The sequence below is a fragment of the Mirounga angustirostris genome, unplaced genomic scaffold (genome assembly GCF_029215605.1).
Source record: "Mirounga angustirostris isolate CCGP_5_RB_7025 unplaced genomic scaffold, mMirAng1.0.hap1 SCAF_4, whole genome shotgun sequence".
Taxonomy (NCBI): domain Eukaryota; kingdom Metazoa; phylum Chordata; class Mammalia; order Carnivora; family Phocidae; genus Mirounga; species Mirounga angustirostris.
This window is the reverse complement of record NW_026991712.1, coordinates 2,833,286-2,849,535: the sequence shown is the minus strand read 5'-3', so window position 1 is coordinate 2,849,535 and position 16,250 is coordinate 2,833,286. Positions and strand designations below refer to the sequence as shown.

Genomic DNA, 16,250 nt, shown 5'->3' with positions numbered 1-16,250 from the left:
GTATGGTGATTTAATCAATAGCGACGCTGCCTCAGGGAACGCAAAGTGTGTTTTTGTGTTTTCAAAGATGTCTACCAATTCAGGTTCTTACATCAATCTCTTCAAACTTACAGGAAGCTGATGGTCTAATTCTGATCAATATCGATAACGGGAGCGTCACCTGCTCTAATGACGAGGACTTCGATGTCCCGGACGTCCCCCTGCTCGCGGCACAGACCTTCATTCAGAGGTAGAGGTGGGAGTCGTGTGTGCTTGGGGACGTCCCTGTAACATTCTGTACTTGCCGGCTCTGAGTGTCTTGAGTGGCTCTTCCATGTACGTTCCAGAGCCACCCTTTCTGTCTTTATAGTTTGGAAATTATTCGTGAATGTTTTAAGGTGAAAGTCATTAGTCCTTACTCTGATCTTGTCTACATAGTAATTACGGCCCCACCGAGTCAGGTGATGGTCTCATCCCTCAGGGAACCTCCCACCCTCTCTCTGTGACCCTGTGGTCTGCCTGGGACCTTTGAGGTTCCTTCCCCTCCTGCCTGCCTCCTTCCCTCCCTCCTTCCTCCCTTCTCTCCTCCTCCTCTTCCCTTCCTCCCCCTCCACCCCCACATGAGACACGTATTCAGACCCGTGGGACGCTGCTCCCCCCGCAGGGCAGGATTTGTGTGTTGCCCTGCCCTGCAGTGCAGAGGTGGGCACCCCACCCCCGAGCGAGAGGTCTTCCTGTCTTCACCCCAGCCCCCAGGAGGGCTCTTACGGCCTCCTGCCTTGCTCATCGCTCGTATGGTTTTTCCAGCTCTGCTGCCCACGTCCTTGGCCTGCAAGCAGCAGCTGCTTCCCAGAAGGGCCAGGTTAGGCCTTGCGGCCTGTCGTGGGGGTCGAGGACTTCCGGAGCTGCTTCTGGGGAGGGTGAAGGAGCTCTCGTTGCCATCTGCCAGGACGATGGTGCGTCCCGTGGTCGGGGCGTCTGGCCATCCAGGACAGGGCAGCACCGTGGCATCCCCGGTCGTGGCCGGCTGCTGGGTGTGTGCAGGGGACCTGAGCAGGGTGTGCTGGTGGAGTGTCTCCCTGTGCGAACCTACATTTGTAATTGTTCACTTTTTGGTGAGCAAAAGCCGCTTTCCGCCGACTCTCAGAGTCTGACGTTTTAGCGCCGGCGGGCGCTAGCGTTTGGTGCTTCTCAAGCATGCGCTTGGTGGCGCATCCCCAGGGGGAGGGGGGTCTCGTGCTTGCCTGTGTGGCATTGTCAGGATTCTAGAACATGCACAGCGGCTTGCGTCTCTGCTTGGCTGGACCCCACATGGATGGGGTGTGGTGCCTCCTCCCATCTCAACCACGTGAGCTGACCCGCGTGTGGTCGTGGCACATCTGTGGGGGCTCTGAGGCTGCACCGGGCAGTGGTGGGCAGCGTCCCCGGGGGTCCTGGAGTGCTGGGGTGTCCACACGGGCCCTTTGGTGGGGCAGGCAGGACAGGAGGCAGCGCTCTTCCCCGAGACGCCCCGATCCCACTCACCCTCTCCGTCCCCCGTCATCCTCACCTGCATCTGACTGTGTGTTCACGGTGTCCCCCCTGCCGACCCCACCTCCCAGGGGCAGGACAGGGACCCCAGCCCTCCCGGGCAGACTGTCACAGAGCGCTCAGGTAGGAGGGGCAGCCTTCTCCTCCAGCAGAGGGGTCGTCCCTGCACAGAGCTCGGGGGGGGAGGCCGCCACCACGGCTCCGTACAGATTCCTTCCCCGCGGCGCCCCTGTGCTGTGGGTGCGTGGCCAGCTCACGATCCTTCCAGGTGGCAGGTACCCAACAGGTCAGCTGGGGTCGGCCAGGCTGGGACACCTGTCTCCAGCAGTGGCTTCTTGTCACATGCGGGGCAAATCCAGAGTGCTCCCCGGCCCACCCCGGCTCCGCCGACCACTCAGACCTGGTCTCAGCCCGTCTCCCCCACCCGCCACGGCTCCTGCGGGACCTCTGGCAGCTGGGTGCTCCCTACCTGCCCAGGGCCGTTTGTGTGTGTCTGGCTTTTCACCTTTCAGGTCCGAGGTCCTCAAGAGGCCCCTCCAGCCACCAGCCAGGCTCTTTTCCAGCTGTCCTGCTCTCTAATCCCCTCCTCCCCTCCCCCACCCCCACGACCTCCTATTTGGGGTGCATTCTTCTGTTTTTCTGTTTCTTCCCACTTGAACATAGGCCCCACCCGGGAGCTTTGCCTTTGGTCACCATGGAGCCCACACCCAGATGGCACCAGGCGTGCAGCGGGTGCTCAGGAAACACGGCTGGGATGGGTGTGTGTTGGGTGTGTGTGTTCTGCACGTAAACCGCACGCTTGCTGGTTGGTTTCCAAAGCTGCGGCCTTGATCGTGCTGGGGAGGCCGGGGTGGCCAAATGCCAGTGCATGGTATATGGACACAGGGTTCCGCCAGGCAGCCGAGAGCCCTGACGCACAGGGCGTTGGGTGCATCCGATTCTCCCAGGCAGGGCGTGGTGGTGAAAGCTGCCGGCCACGAGGCAGCCTGCGCTGGAAACCCCTTGTCCTTCCTGGGGTGGGGAGTGCATGATCTCTCCAGGCAGAGCCCGGGGGAGGGACGGATTCGGTTTGGGTGAAAACGTGCACGGTCCACAGTGGAGGCTTTTGCAGGTTCAGCACCGATGAGCTGTTAGCATGGAGCGGTGAGTGGACTCTCCAGGGATGTATTTTTAGTGACCCGGGCCAGAAGTTCCTGATGGGTCTTCCAAGCGTCCGGAGTGTTCACGCACCTGGGAGAGCTTTCTCCCCGCCCGTGAACAGCAGTCCCGGCACACGGCGTGAGCTGTGGTCAGCGTCTGTCTCTCTTTTCCAGGGTCCAGAGCCTCCAGCTGCACTACGAGCTGGACCTCGCACACCTGGGCGCCAGCATGGACCTGAACGAGGGGCGCGCCCGCAGGCGGGCCTGGCAGCAGAAACTCAACTGCCAGGTGCAGCAGGTGGCCCTGCACCTGCTCTTCAGCATCTTCAGGTACTGGAGACCATTTCCTTGGCCGCGGTGGCTCGACCCCGAGTGACGCGGCTGAAATCCTTGCCCCTCCAGCCCCTGACTGCCTGTGGGGTATCGCGCCAGTTGAGAGCTCGGGGCCAGCCCAGGGTGGGGACACTCGGGTCACTGTGAGAATGAAGCCCACCCCCCAGGCAGCAGCACTCAGGATCTGTCCCCGTTAGAGAGCCTTCCTCTTTGTCCTCATTCCCGTGGGTGCCACCGTCCTGCAGGGTTTAGACCAGAGCCTTTGTGATTATCCAGTGGCTGTGTTTTTCAAATGTATATATTTCCATAGAATAAATAATTTATCAGGAAAAAAAATGGGACTGTGTACTGTAGACGGGTCGTGTTATCTCTGCTTAAAGCAGTATAATTGGTGTGGACACAAATAGGTTCTTTTCATTTTGCTCTTTTGAAATGAAATCTTTCACAAGCAAGGTTGGGTTGTTTTTTTTTTTAACACCTTATAAGCTTGATGAATTCGTAAAAAAGCAGAGACTGAATACAAAGGATCAAACTTTATGTCCCTTAGATAACTTTTCCCAACAACGGAAGGAAAGCGTTGAATGTCTGACACGTGGAATGTGGCCCGTGGGCTCGTTGATCCCACGTGTAGACTGTACTTCTGCTGTGGCAGATCATACGGGTTCACGCTCAGAGTCTGCCCGCCCTACGGGGTCACCCCCTCAAGTCCGCTTTGTGTGTCATCTGCAGGAGGAAGTAGGGGCTGGAAAGGGAAGAGGGCCGTGACGGTCCCCCCGGGAGGGAAAGGCCGTGCTTGCGTCACCGAGGAGATGGAGCAGACCACGCCCAAACCCAGCCCTCCCGGGGTCGGAGTCCCCTTCCCGTGGGCCGGGGCTTTTGCAAAGGCTGGCCTTCTCGTCTTTCCTGTGTCGCTAAATCGTCATGACTCTCTCACCTATTTAAAAATAGCTCCACACTTAGATCGTCTTTCTCTTCATCAGGGAGGTGAAGAACCACCTAAATTACGAACACAGAGTGTTTAATAGTGAGGAGTTTCTCAAAACCAGGGCTCCGGGGGACCAGCAGTTTTATAGACAGGTGAGGAGCGAGTGGGGCTGGTGTGCGCGTGTGCGTATTCTGTCCTGCATACGTTTCTGTATTTGCAGCGTTGTTCAAAGTACATTTTTTCAGCATCTGTTAATATTTTAGGAAGTATTAACGTTTCCAGAAAGTTTGTTTCCACATGGTTCCTTTGGTCCCTTTGGCCCCGTTTTTTGATCCGCTTTTCAGAGTATAATTTACCTGTTATGAAATGCACCCATTTTCAGTGTAGCGGGCGATAAATTCTGACAGACGTGCGTGCCTGGGAGCCACCTCCTCGGTCCGGGTCAGGGCCTCTCCATCAGCCCGGATGGCTCCCGTGCCAGGCGCGGCCGCGGGGCCTTTCCGTCCGGTGCGGGAGGTGGCCGTGGCTCTGTCCACCCGCTCACAAGCCTGTGGGATGCTTCCGTTCTTGTCTGTTATGAGGAGTCATGTCTGGGGCTTCGTGCTGGCAGGTGGTGCAGCCGGCGCCGATCTTCTGGGTCCTTTAGGGCTGTTCTCATGCTTTTCGGGTGGCCTCTCTCGGTGGCGTCCTGTCCAGCTGATGGCCAGAGGGGTGTGTGAGCCGCGGCTCCCCTCATGGCTGAGGTCCACACAGCAGTCGTTCACGTCGGCCGGCCAGCAGCCTCTACCTCTCTCCGGGCACCACCCGTGCCCTCATGTCTGCTCCCTGACATTTGCTGGACAGACTCCACGCTCCCCCCGTTCATGGGCGCCCTGGCCGTCTGCCCCCTCTGTACGCACTCCCCGGGGCACAGAGCCTGGCCTGCGGGCCTGATGCTGCCCACAGGAGACCCTGCCACGAAAGGCACCACGGAGGAGCACAGGGAGAAGCCACAGGGACGCACGAGGGGCCAGAGCAAAGCCGGGAGCCCCATTCGCAGCCGGGTCACAGCTGTGACAGGCGCCTGGGCCGAGCTCCCTGCCATCGGCCTCCGTGCTCTGCTGGCTCGTGGAGAGTACTCCAGCGGTCCCCAGGAGCCAGGCTGCCACCTCCCATCCCGCTGCGTGTCCGCTCCTGCCTTCATTCTTCTGCGGGTGTTTTGTACATGGGGTTTCCAGCACCTTCCTCGTGGGCCCTGCGCCCCTGCAGCCCTCCTGTCGCCAGGCGGGGCGGTGTCCCCTGGGCCTTGTCCCCTGCAGGCTGCTGGACCACAGCAGGGAGCAGGGTGGGGACAAGCACCGGCTGCTGGAGGGTCACCTTGTCCAGCGAGAGACCAGCAGCTGGGTCGTGGGAGCCACGGGTGCGTGCCAGACCGTGCACCTGCTGTGAGGAGGGGGCTGTGGTCCCTGGAGATCTGGAATCACAGGCCACAGGGCACCGTGGCTCTTGCCGTCATGAGGGGAAGGTGGTTGAGCTTTTGAACGTTTGGTGGTTTTTCAGACACAGACTGGCCGGTCCTTCGTGGTGGCCTGGGGAGGATCTGGAGGCTAGCGTGGCAGGGTGGGGTCAGTGAAGACAGCTGCCGCTTGGGAACTTGTGTCCAAGCAGCTGGGGGTCGGGGAGAGGCCGCGGCCGGCGGGGAAGGGGCCGGGTAGCCGCTGCAGGCGCCCGGCGGCACAGCGAAGGCCAGGAGCGTGGCGGTAACTGGCCTTCCGTGGTCTGTTTCAGGTGTCGGATACCTACATGTTTCGCTCTTTCCTTAAAGCCCGGCTCAGCGGAAGGATGGACGCCTTTGCCCAGATGGACCTCCACCTGCAATCTGAAGAGGACAGGTGCTGTCTACAATGGGGACCAGACGCTCGAGTAGCATGGGTTTATTTGGGTGGATGAATGATGCATCTGACCAGAAAATCTCACATTCAGAAACGTGCAACACGTTGGGCTCGTCCCCGCGCGTTTCTCTTGGGGGCAGGACATCGAGTGTAGCGTGTACGCCCTGCCATCCACTGCCGTCCGCCTTCCCTCTCCCGCCGCATCACCACCGCCTCCCGTGCCATTCCAGCTCTTCCCACACTGTTCCCGACAGACTTTGTTTATGTGTGTCCCTTCGGGGGTACGGTCTGTTCTCCAGCCTCTGGCTACACTGCGGAGACTCCGACACGGTGCTCCCGCTGTTTTCCACTGGCACGCGGGAATGGTGGGCACCGGGTGTCACGTGGGAGAAGAGGCTCAGGCGTTGAGACGTATTCTGCAGTCGTTCTTGCTGCTAAAAGGCGTTGCTTTTTCCTGACCCCAGATTTAACGGGATGCTGCCAAGTCCAAGAAGACCGACCATTGAGAAGATGGCCTCACGGAAATCCTCACCCCTGCACGTCGCGCACCGGAGGATGGTGGTCAGCATGCCCAACCTGCAGGACATCACCATTCCCGAGCTGCCGGCCCGGAACTCGTCGCTTCGCAAAGTGGACGCCTCGGAATGCAGCAGCAGCGGCGTAGGTAATAGACCGGCCCCTGTCCGGGCGCTGCCCCCGCCGCTGGGCTCCGACGCGGCAGGCCGCTGCCACAGCCGGGGTCTGCTCAGGGCAAGGGGGTGGGGGTTTGGCCTGGGTGTGTCTGCGTGTACATATAAAACACACGTTGGCGCCTCTCCGCGTCTGACGGGCACGACACTGTCAGGCCCCAGCAGGCGCCACGCTCGCTCTAGATCCTGGGGTACGAAGGGCCCGGTGTCCCAGCCCTCGTGGAGCTGCGCTCCTGGGAGGAGGCCAGACCAGAAGCAGATAAACACGAAGCGATGGGGTGTGCGGTGTCCCCGCACAAAGGAAGCGGCGTCAGGGGTGGTGACGGGGGCTCGGGTGTGGCAGCCACGTTTCAGCAGACACGGAGGGAATGGCGAGGCCAGGCCACCCCAGTGGCAGTGGCAGGCGGAGGGACAGCAAGGGCCGTGGGTGCCGTGACGGCAGCAGCTCCGTCGGGGAGGCAGGCCTGTGTGCACAGCTCCGAATGTCAGCCGGGCGTTTCCTTGGCGTGTAAAGTGCTCTAGAACACGTGTGCACGTGTGCAAGCCCTTGTCTCCTTTCTGCGTGAGCTGCAGCAAACGAGCCACGTGTGCCTCGGGTATTTACCCTCAGGGCCCCCTCCATGTGGTTCCATCCACAGCGGCCAGGAGGAACGGGTGAGGCCAGGCGCCGTGAGCCGGGGGCCCTGTGGCCACTGCCTCGGTGCCTCCTGACGACCGTGCAGAGCAGAGCGGCAGTCTGAGTGAGGGGCGCACCCAGCTGGCCTCAGGAGGGGCCGTGCGTCCAAGAGAAAAGTCCTCAATGACAGAGCACACGTTCTGGAGGCGCCTGCTGGGTCTGAGGCCCCTCACGGTGGCCCCCTGGCTGTGTGACCCTGGGCAGGTGATTCACCTCTCTGGGCCTGTAGTTCTTCTGTAAAACCCAGTGATGCTTTTCACCCCTGGCTGTGCTCACTCCGCTGTGGGAAGGCGCTCTGCCCTCTCTGCCGCCTGAACCTTCAGCTGGAGCCCCCCTTCCCCTCCCAGCCTCCTCCCTCTCCCCCAGGCTTCATGGCAAAGACGCCACCTCCGTGGGGTGCATGGCCTACCTACAGGACTGGCCTGGTCCTGGTCCCCTGGGGCCACCTGAGAGGCACTTCGGTGACATTTGTGGAAGGAATCGGTGTGAGACACCTGGATTAGGTTGGCTCTGGCATCTAGTAGCTGGGCACCTGGGACGCACGAAGCCTCAGTTTGCACGTCTGTACGACGGGGTTGATGGCCGTGGGCGTCTCACAGAGAGGGCGCATCTGGGCTTAGGTCATCAGGTTAACCCTCCCGGGAAGACTCACTACCAGGTGTTTCCATTTAGTGCTAGAGTCTTAGCAAATAAAATTATTCCGTATTCTCAGGGTGCCATGGAAGCAGAGTGGGGGGGCCCCCATTCAGCTCAGGGGCATGTGGAGCTTTCTGGAAGAGGCATAAAGGCTCTCGCTTGACGTTGCACCCAGGGCCCAGAAACGTTAACCCGGACGAGATGACGGGGACCCCGGTCTGTTTTTCGGGTCTGCTGACTGTGTACATGTCTTCTCTCGGCTCTAGTTCTGAGTGTGACCCCGAAGCCGACGTACACGTTCAAGATCCCGGAGATCCACTTCCCCCTGGTGGGCCAGTGCGTGCAGGCCTACTACTCAGACTGCGTCGCCCTGCTGAGCAAGGCCATGAGCCTTCTGGCGCCCGACAGCTCCGTGCTCCTGGCGCGGTACTTCTACCTCCGCGGGGCCGTGCACTTGATGCACGGGCAGCTGCTGGACGCCCTCCTGGACTTCCAGAGTCTGTACAAAACAGACATCAGGATCTTCCCCGCTGATCTCGTTCGGAGGACGGTGGAGTCGCTGTCGGGCCCCCAGCGTGCCCAGGCCGAGCGGGTGCCCGAGCTGCGGCGGCTCATCAGCGAGGTGGTGGACAAGCCCGGAGAGGCCCCCAAGCCGGACGACCGCGTGAAGAACTTCGAGCTGCCCAAGAAGCACATGCAGCTGGACGATTTCGTGAAGAGGGTTCAGGAGTCGGGCATCGTGAAGGACACCAGCATCATACACCGCCTGTTTGAGGCGCTAACCGTAGGTGAGAGGCCGGCCGTGGCCCGGACGGCGGGCGTAACCACGTGGGGACGAGTCCGCGAACCGTGCCGCGAGCCCCCGTGGGGGGAGGCCCTGTCCGACGCGGGCAGTTACAGGACGGGGGGCTGAGGGGCCGCCCAGGGTCTAGGGGAGTGTGACCCGAGAGCCCGAAGCCGCGGCAGGCTGGCTCCTGTCCCGGGGCCCCCGCTCGCTGCGCCATCCCCCCGGTGGCGGGAACGCTTCACACGACCTGACGGCGCAGACAGAGTGCCGCCTTGTCCCGCATTTACTGCCACTGCCTGGCTCGTTTGGGAGCTTTCTGCCCCCGCCAAGGGCCACCGTCCCCAACCGGAGCCTGCCCCTCGACCGTGCGTTTACGTGTTTACTGGACGCGGTACGTAGGTGTGTGTGGTTTTAAATGGCCGTGCGTCCTGCCGCGTCAGGCTCGTCGCTGTCCTGCAGCTTTCCGTGCTGAAGCGCGTGCGCCTGGTTTCTCCAGCGGATCTTGCGACGCTGGGGTAGCGGGGGCCAGCATGGCGCACCTGGGCGTGGCCATCGGGTGGCGTCCGGGCGTCTTACTTTCCCAAATACTGACGTGGCGGGTTTCACGCACCTGCTGCCCTACGTGGTTGTGCACGGGTCTCCCTGGGACTCGAGCCAAGAGGCCCAGTCTGGACGCGGGTACTGCCATCCTGACGGCGAGCTGCCTCCTTGCCCTCGGTGGCTGCACGGCCCGGGACACACCCATGTCCCGCCACCGCCGCCGGGCAGCGCTGGGCATTGTCCGTCCCGGGTGCTGGGCCAGTGTGACGAGCGTCCGCTCGGAGCTGCTCTGGTGTCATCTGTCCGTTTCTACACCAGCATGTTCGCCTTTTCCTTAGGGCGTGTGGGAGCGCCTCGTGTCCTCTGCACAGGCTGTCCTTTGCCGAACGCAGGCCTCTCTCCCTGGTCTCGTCCGTGGCTCCGTGGGCGGGCTGGGCCACGCAACACTCTTTACGTAGATGCGTCCGGCTGCCCCCGCCAGGAGGAGGAGCCGATCGCCTGTTCGCTGGCCCCAGGCACTTGGCCTGACCAAGGTGCAGGCCAGCCCGGCCCTCGCTGGTCACCTCCCCGTGTGGTGCTCTGGAGATGCCACGGAGAAGCGACACCGTGTTGGCCCGGGCAGGGCGCAGTGGAGCGCATCTCGTCGGACGCCCAGGAGGCACTCGTGGGGCAGACAGCTTGGGAGGATGAGCTGGGTCCGAGAGGAGACAGGTGCTTGCAGAGAGCCCTGGGGAGCAGTGCTGGGGCTGCCGGGAAGGGGGAGCACGGGCCCCCATGACTCGCGGGACCCTGCCCCTTCCCTTTACACCGGGGCCAGCCAGTCCAGCGGCGAGGCCTGAGATACGGTGGATTCAGCCACTGGTGGTATTGTTCTCGGGGAACAAGATGTCCAGGCTGTGCCTGGCTGGCCCTGGACGTCACCAGGCTCCCCGAGCGTGGCCGTGTTGTTTCACGGCCCGAGACGCCGATGGCCCCGGGCGGTGCTGTTCTCCCAGCAGGAAGAGGAGGGTCTATCCCCACTCCTGTGGCCAGAAGCGTGTCCCACAGCACGTAGCTGCCTGGGAAGCATGGTTTCATGGCTGGACGCGTGGACAGTGTCCAGCATTCCCAGACTTATGCTAGCAGGGACACGGAGGACGCCTGGGCCATCAGCGTGGGCCATCGACGGCCCGGTTGTCACTTTGGGTCCATTCACATTGCAAAATACATCCGTTAATGGTCCCGACTCTGGGATGTATGAGCCGCTGTAGGGCGGCACCAGATGGATGTTTCGGCCTAATGGCCGTGTGTTAGAAAAGCTCTGTTAAGTCAAAGATGAATGTTACCACCTTGGAATGAACGGCTGTGGTCTAAGAACACACCTGAGATTTTATTTAGGAGATTCCTGTCACTGTTTTGTCATTGCACGTTTTTATAGACGTTTCAAAGCCCGATGTTGACACTGCAGGACCAGTAATTCCGAGGGGCCGCAAGGCAGGGAGGTGGATGCGTGCGCGAGCCTGGGATTCCAGAGCCGCCGCCTGCACCGCGGGTGATGGGGTACAGGAGGGAACGGCCGGCGTTTCTGGGTGGAACTGGGTACAGGTGAAGCGTACGTGACCTGTCTGCGTGGGCGCGTGCGGGAGCCGTGGTGGAGCGTGGCAGGCCCTGGTGTGGGCAGCGGGCCTGCGGGGAGCTCATGGATGTGCGCGGTGGCCGCAGGCTTGCACCATCCAGTCCCGTGGTGGCCCCGGAGGGTGTGGTGGCCAAGGCCTGCAGGGACGGCCCAATTGGGCCAGACTCTGGTGGCCATGATATCCAAGTCCCCAGGGGACTGTCCCCCTGACACCGTGTCATGGAGCCCGAGCAGGGACGCGGCTGCCCTGGAGCTTTCCCGCGTCTTTTGTCCTTCTCCAATCTGGCCTCCAGTGGGGTTGGCTGGGGAGGACACGGCTCCTGCTCTCCCAGCCGCCTCAGCAGGAAGGCAGAACCACACACACACAGCCGGGCCCGGCTCCACACTTAGCGTGCCAGCAACGGCTTTCCTCCCCGTGCCTCGGTTTCCCGATTTGTGAACAGCCTAACGGTGCCTGCCTCCTGAGGGGGTGGGAGGATTGAGTGGGACCCCGTGTCGTGGGGAGTGGTACGTGAGTGAAATGCGTGTGCAGCTTCAGGGAAGGGAGCACGTGAGCTGTTTTATCTGGGTCTTGCGTAGGATGCGTAGGAGTTTTCTGGTCCGAGCACCCTCGGCCAGTGTGTGCAAAGGCACCTGACATGGGCCTGTTTTGGGATATACTCGGTGTGACTGGAACGCGGGAGTGTGAAAGGGCCCAGGGGCCCAGTCCTGGAGGATTTGGGGCCTGGTGTAGAGGAGGAGCCCTGAAGTGTTTGAACGGGAGGGGGCGCCTACTTGTTTCTCAGGGCATTCCGGGCGCCGGCTGCAGCAGCTGGGAGGCCGTGTGGGCGTTTGTGCAGGACGGGAGGGGCCGCCGCGTGACCGAGGAATGCGGAGCAGAGGCGGAACCCGGCCACCGCAGCCACAGACACAGGGAAACGTGGGCGTCAGGATGGGCAGGACTTCTTGGCAGTCGGGTGGAGTGGGAGCGGGGTGGTCCCATTTCCGCTGTTCGGATGAGCAAGCGGGTCCGTTATACAGCTTGCTTGAAGTCCCACCGTTAACCAGGAAAGCGGGGCTTCAGACTTGGGTCTCTCTCTAACTCAGAGCCCGTGACTGTCGGGCATTTAGAAATGTTGCTGTATCAAGTTCATCTTGGTTACAAATAAGACTTATTTGCTCACATAACCAAAGAATACTGAGATAGGGCTAGCTTCAGGCAAAGCTTGATCCAGGGCGCCTGGGTGGCTCAGTTGGTTAAGCGACTGCCTTCGGCTCAGGTCATGATCCTGGAGTCCCGGGATCGAGTCCCGCATCGGGCTCCCTGCTCAGCGGGGGGTCTGCTTCTCCCTCTGACCCTCTTCCCTCTCGTGCTCTCTGTCTCTCATTCTCTCTCTCAAATAAATAAAATCTTTAAAAAAAAAAAAAAAAAAAAAAGCTTGATCCAGTGATGGAGGAGGGTCACCAAGGGTCTGGTCTCTTTAGCATTAGCTTCATCTGAGGGCTAGCTCCCCTCATGGCCCCACGATGCCTGCCGCCAGGTCTAGTGGCGACCCAGGGCTTTGCCACCGTAAAAAGAGTGTCCCGAGAGTTACCGTGGCTGCTGGCTCGGGTCACAGGGCAGCCCCGATCCCGTGGTTTGGGTGCCCATCCTGGGCAGACCGCTGGGGTGGGAGACGTGGGTGCTGGCGCCACCTGCTGGCCTGTGTGGACAGCGCACCGCGTCTTCTCCCGCGCAAGGGCTGTGTATGTGGCTCTAAGAAATCTCTTTTCTCTCCAAAACCAAGGACACCAGAAACAGATTGACCCAGAAACATTCAAAGATTTCTACAACTGCTGGAAGGAGGCAGAAGCAGAGGCCCAGGAGGTCAGTCTGCCTTTGTCGGTGATGGAGCATCTGGATAAGAACGAGTGTGTTTATAAGCTGTCGAGCTCCGTCAAAACGAATCGCGGCGTGGGCAAGATCGCCATGACCCAGAAGCGCCTGTTCCTCCTGACGGAAGGGAGACCAGGCTACGTGGAGATTTCCACCTTCAGGAACATAGAGGTAAGAGCGCAGCCGCTGGATCGTGCTGTTTGCTAACTTGAGGTGCCCCTTCGAGTGTAAAGGGCTTGTCTTCCCCACTGAGGACACTCAGCTGTGGCTTCATCTCAAGCGTTATATTTATTTCGAGAGGCGTGTTGGATGTGTTAATCCAGCTCTGAATACTCCTGGAGACGGGAGAGGCAGGAAGGTACTGCAGCCGCGGTGAACGCTGGCCCGTGGGTCCCCCCCCGTCCTCTAGTCCCCCCCATACCTGCTTCCACGGACTGCCTCCCGGAATGCCAAAGAAAGAGAAGCATTTCCGGAGGCAGAGGAATGAACCCTGTTTGAACCCTGCGGACGAGCGCCTTTGTGCGGATGTGCTAACAGGTCATGCCCGTGGTCGGCCAGGAAGGCCCGTGAGTCCTCGGACACGGGCCTGGGTTCCCGACCCCCTGGGACCAGTGTCTGACGGCAGGGTCGCACGGAGGCCCCTCTCTCGGGCCGTCCCTCTCCTCCCGCCCGTGGCCGGGCTCTGCCTGGGGCTCCCTGCACCGCACCCCGGCCAGCCCCCACTCTGCACCCTCGGTCCGGGGCCTGCCTTCACACTCAGGCACCGGCTGCTGAGCCACCTTCCCTCGCTGACCCCCGAGTTCCTGCCACGGGGCATCTCTCTGACCTGCTTCTTCTTTTTCTGCCTCCGCAGGAAGTGAGAAGTACCACTGTAGCATTTCTGCTTCTGAGAATACCCACTTTAAAAATTAAAATGGCATCCAGGAAAGAAGTGTTTGAAGCTAATCTGAAGACGGAGTGTGACCTGTGGCACCTGATGGTGAAGGAGATGTGGGCCGGGAAGAAGCTGGCTGACGACCACAAGGTCTGGGGGACGCGGGTGGCTGCTCATTCCAACTCACGGCTCGTCTTGGGGGCTCGGGCGTGGTCCCGTGAGCACGAGTTGGGTTAGACGAGGTCCCTCCAGAGGCCCTGGAGATGCCGTGGTTTACATGGCCCAGTGCGTGGCCAGTGGCATCTGGGGACACTGTGGAAGGACTGGGGCTGGCCTCTGAGGTCTGAGTTGGGTCTCCCGGGCACACCCTGCTCCAGGCGTCTCCTCTTCTACCTCCCAGGACTAGGATTCTGGCAGGGGGCACGTCCTCCGATAGACTTTACAGCCTAGGGATTTGTGTGCTTTCACTTGCTTTGGGCCACAGTAGCTTTGAGTACACGGAGTGAGGATTGCATGGGCGTGAAGGGCACCATGGACAGAGGCCCGGACGGGGCACCGGTGGGGCGAGAGGTCTGTACCGTCTAAATGGCAGATAAGGCCGGAAAGCCACAACCCAATGCGCAGAGCACGGATGGGGACTCACACACGGGGCAGGTCAGGAGCCGCAGAGGGGTGCACAGCCCACAGTCATCAGAGGGAAAGTGGGGGAGGCAGCCGCCGCCACAGGGGCGAACACTAGAAAGAACAGACTGTGCGTGGTGGGAGCACTGGCCTTCATGAGGGAGTCGCCAGGCCCTGGGGGGCCTAGATCATGGCTACGGAGGGAGTCTTTCTATCTGGAGAAGGGAGGGGGACCAGGTCCTTTCCAGGGCCCCAGTACTCCGTGACTTTCAGACCAGCCATCTGATTTATGCCTGCTGCTATATTTTGCACAACAGTACAAACTGGAGCCCGCGGGCCACGGACCACCTCTGGCTGTTTTCGAGCCCGGCCACAGAGCCGAGTGGTTGCCACAGAGATCCCAAGGCCCACGGAGCCCCGAGTATTATTAGCTGCCTGGCCCTTTGCAGAACATGTTTGCCAGCGTGTGTATAAATGAGCGGTGTTTGTCTTCACTAAGATGGACAAAAGTAGTCACATGACATCAACTCCAAACGTAAACCGAGTTGCCTTGAAAAAACACGCCTCTTCAAAGGTGTGGTTTGCTGTAACGTCCCGAAGTCTCGCAGGCGCTTTACCGACTTGTTGAAATGAGCGCCTTTCTCCCGCAGGACCCTCAGTACGTCCAGCAGGCGCTGACGCACGTCTTGCTGATGGACGCCGTGGTCGGCACGCTGCAGTCGTCCGGTGCCGTCTACGCCGCTTCCAAGCTGTCTTACTTCGATAAGATGAAGAGCGAAAGTAAGCGCAGCACGCATTCGACAGCCGTGGTCCCGAACGTGGCTTCCGTACTTTTATCCGGTTGACATCACTTTTTTCCGAATCCCGAATTTCTCACTTTGTTCCTTTTACACTTTTACACGTTTATGTTTGAGTAGCACACGTCCTTCTGCTCGCCCGTTCCCGGGCGCTCTGTGCGTACTGACGCCCACGGAGGGACTTCCTGCTTGAGGTCTGAGTGACGTCCCACAAACGCTGGGTGTCGTTTGTCAGGATTCCCAGTTGCCAGCAGCAGATCTCCAGCAGCTGGTTACGTGGAATAGGGATTTGTGGACGGCTGTTGAGTGGCTCGTGGAGCCCCTGGCAAGGTCACCAGCGCTCAGCCGTGGGGAATGCGCCCACCAGAGAGCTGTGTGCATGGTCGGTGTGTCAAGTGGAGCCTGAGCGGAGGCCCCCGGGTGCAGGATCTTTTCTTCCCCTCGATGTGGTCGGTTTCCCCAGATAGGAATTCTCTGATCACCTGCATGTAGATCTGAATCTGGCTCTCACATTCTGGAAGCCATTCAAAGAGAGGTTGGCGGTGGGCTATTTTTATTTGGCAGGGGGTGGATTTTTCAAGTCTAGGAAACAGCAAATGGGTAAGAATGACTTTATGTATCATTTTAGACACCTCTGTTTTATTTCAACTTTTAAATGATCTAAAGCCAACGGCTTTATGATTTGCTTTATAAAGGAGAGAATACAGAGGACTGCTTATTGCTACCATCACTCCGTGCCACGGCCGCCCTGTGCTAGGTCCACCAACAACATCAAGTTCATGAAACAGGCGAACCACGTAGGGGTGTTTTAAAGACCATCTGTGGTCCTGTTTGTATGCACTGTTTTTTAAATCACAGCTTTACTGAGATGGAATTTACACACCATACTCAGGGAGGGTCTACAGTTCCATGGTTTTAGCGTATTCACGGACTTGTGCAGCATCAGCAGAGTGAACTTTATTTTTTTTAAAGATTTTATTTTTATTTATTTGACAGAGAGAGAGGGAGAGAACAGGAGCCAGGGGAGCGGCAGAGAGAGGGGGAGAAGCAGACTCCTCGTTGAGCGAGGAGCCCGACACGGGGCTTGATCCAGGAACCCTGTGATCATGACCTGAGCCGAAGGCAGACGCTTAACTGACTGAGCTACCCAGGTGCCCCAGCAGAGTGAACTTTAGAGCATCTTCATCGCCCCAGAAAGAGACCCTGTACACTTAGGAGCCACCCCCAGCCTCCAGGCAACCACTGATCCACTCTCTCTCTCTGGATTTGCCTGTTCTGGGCATTTCATATACACGGATCCTACAGCATGTGTCCTTCCTTCATTTAGCACAGTGCTTTCAGAGTCCGTCCCTGAAGCAGGTGTCCCGTGTCACTCCGTCCTGT

General features: G+C 59.9%; 1 protein-coding gene across 9 annotated transcripts in view; it reads left to right on the top strand.

Annotated features, from left to right (window-relative positions):
* DENND3 (DENN domain containing 3) overlaps nt 1–16,250 on the top strand; it is a 54,245-nt gene that overhangs the window by 21,433 nt on the left and 16,562 nt on the right. For all 9 annotated transcript variants that reach the window (XM_045895823.3, XM_045895822.3, XM_045895824.3 and 6 more), the window contains 9 exons: nt 114–229; nt 2,823–2,978; nt 3,962–4,058; nt 5,674–5,777; nt 6,242–6,441; nt 8,045–8,566; nt 12,487–12,746; nt 13,429–13,599; nt 14,721–14,850. In XM_045895823.3, coding sequence (XP_045751779.1) covers nt 114–229; nt 2,823–2,978; nt 3,962–4,058; nt 5,674–5,777; nt 6,242–6,441; nt 8,045–8,566; nt 12,487–12,746; nt 13,429–13,599; nt 14,721–14,850 — 1,756 coding nt within the window. The remainder of the gene's footprint in view (nt 1–113; nt 230–2,822; nt 2,979–3,961; nt 4,059–5,673; nt 5,778–6,241; nt 6,442–8,044; nt 8,567–12,486; nt 12,747–13,428; nt 13,600–14,720; nt 14,851–16,250) is intronic.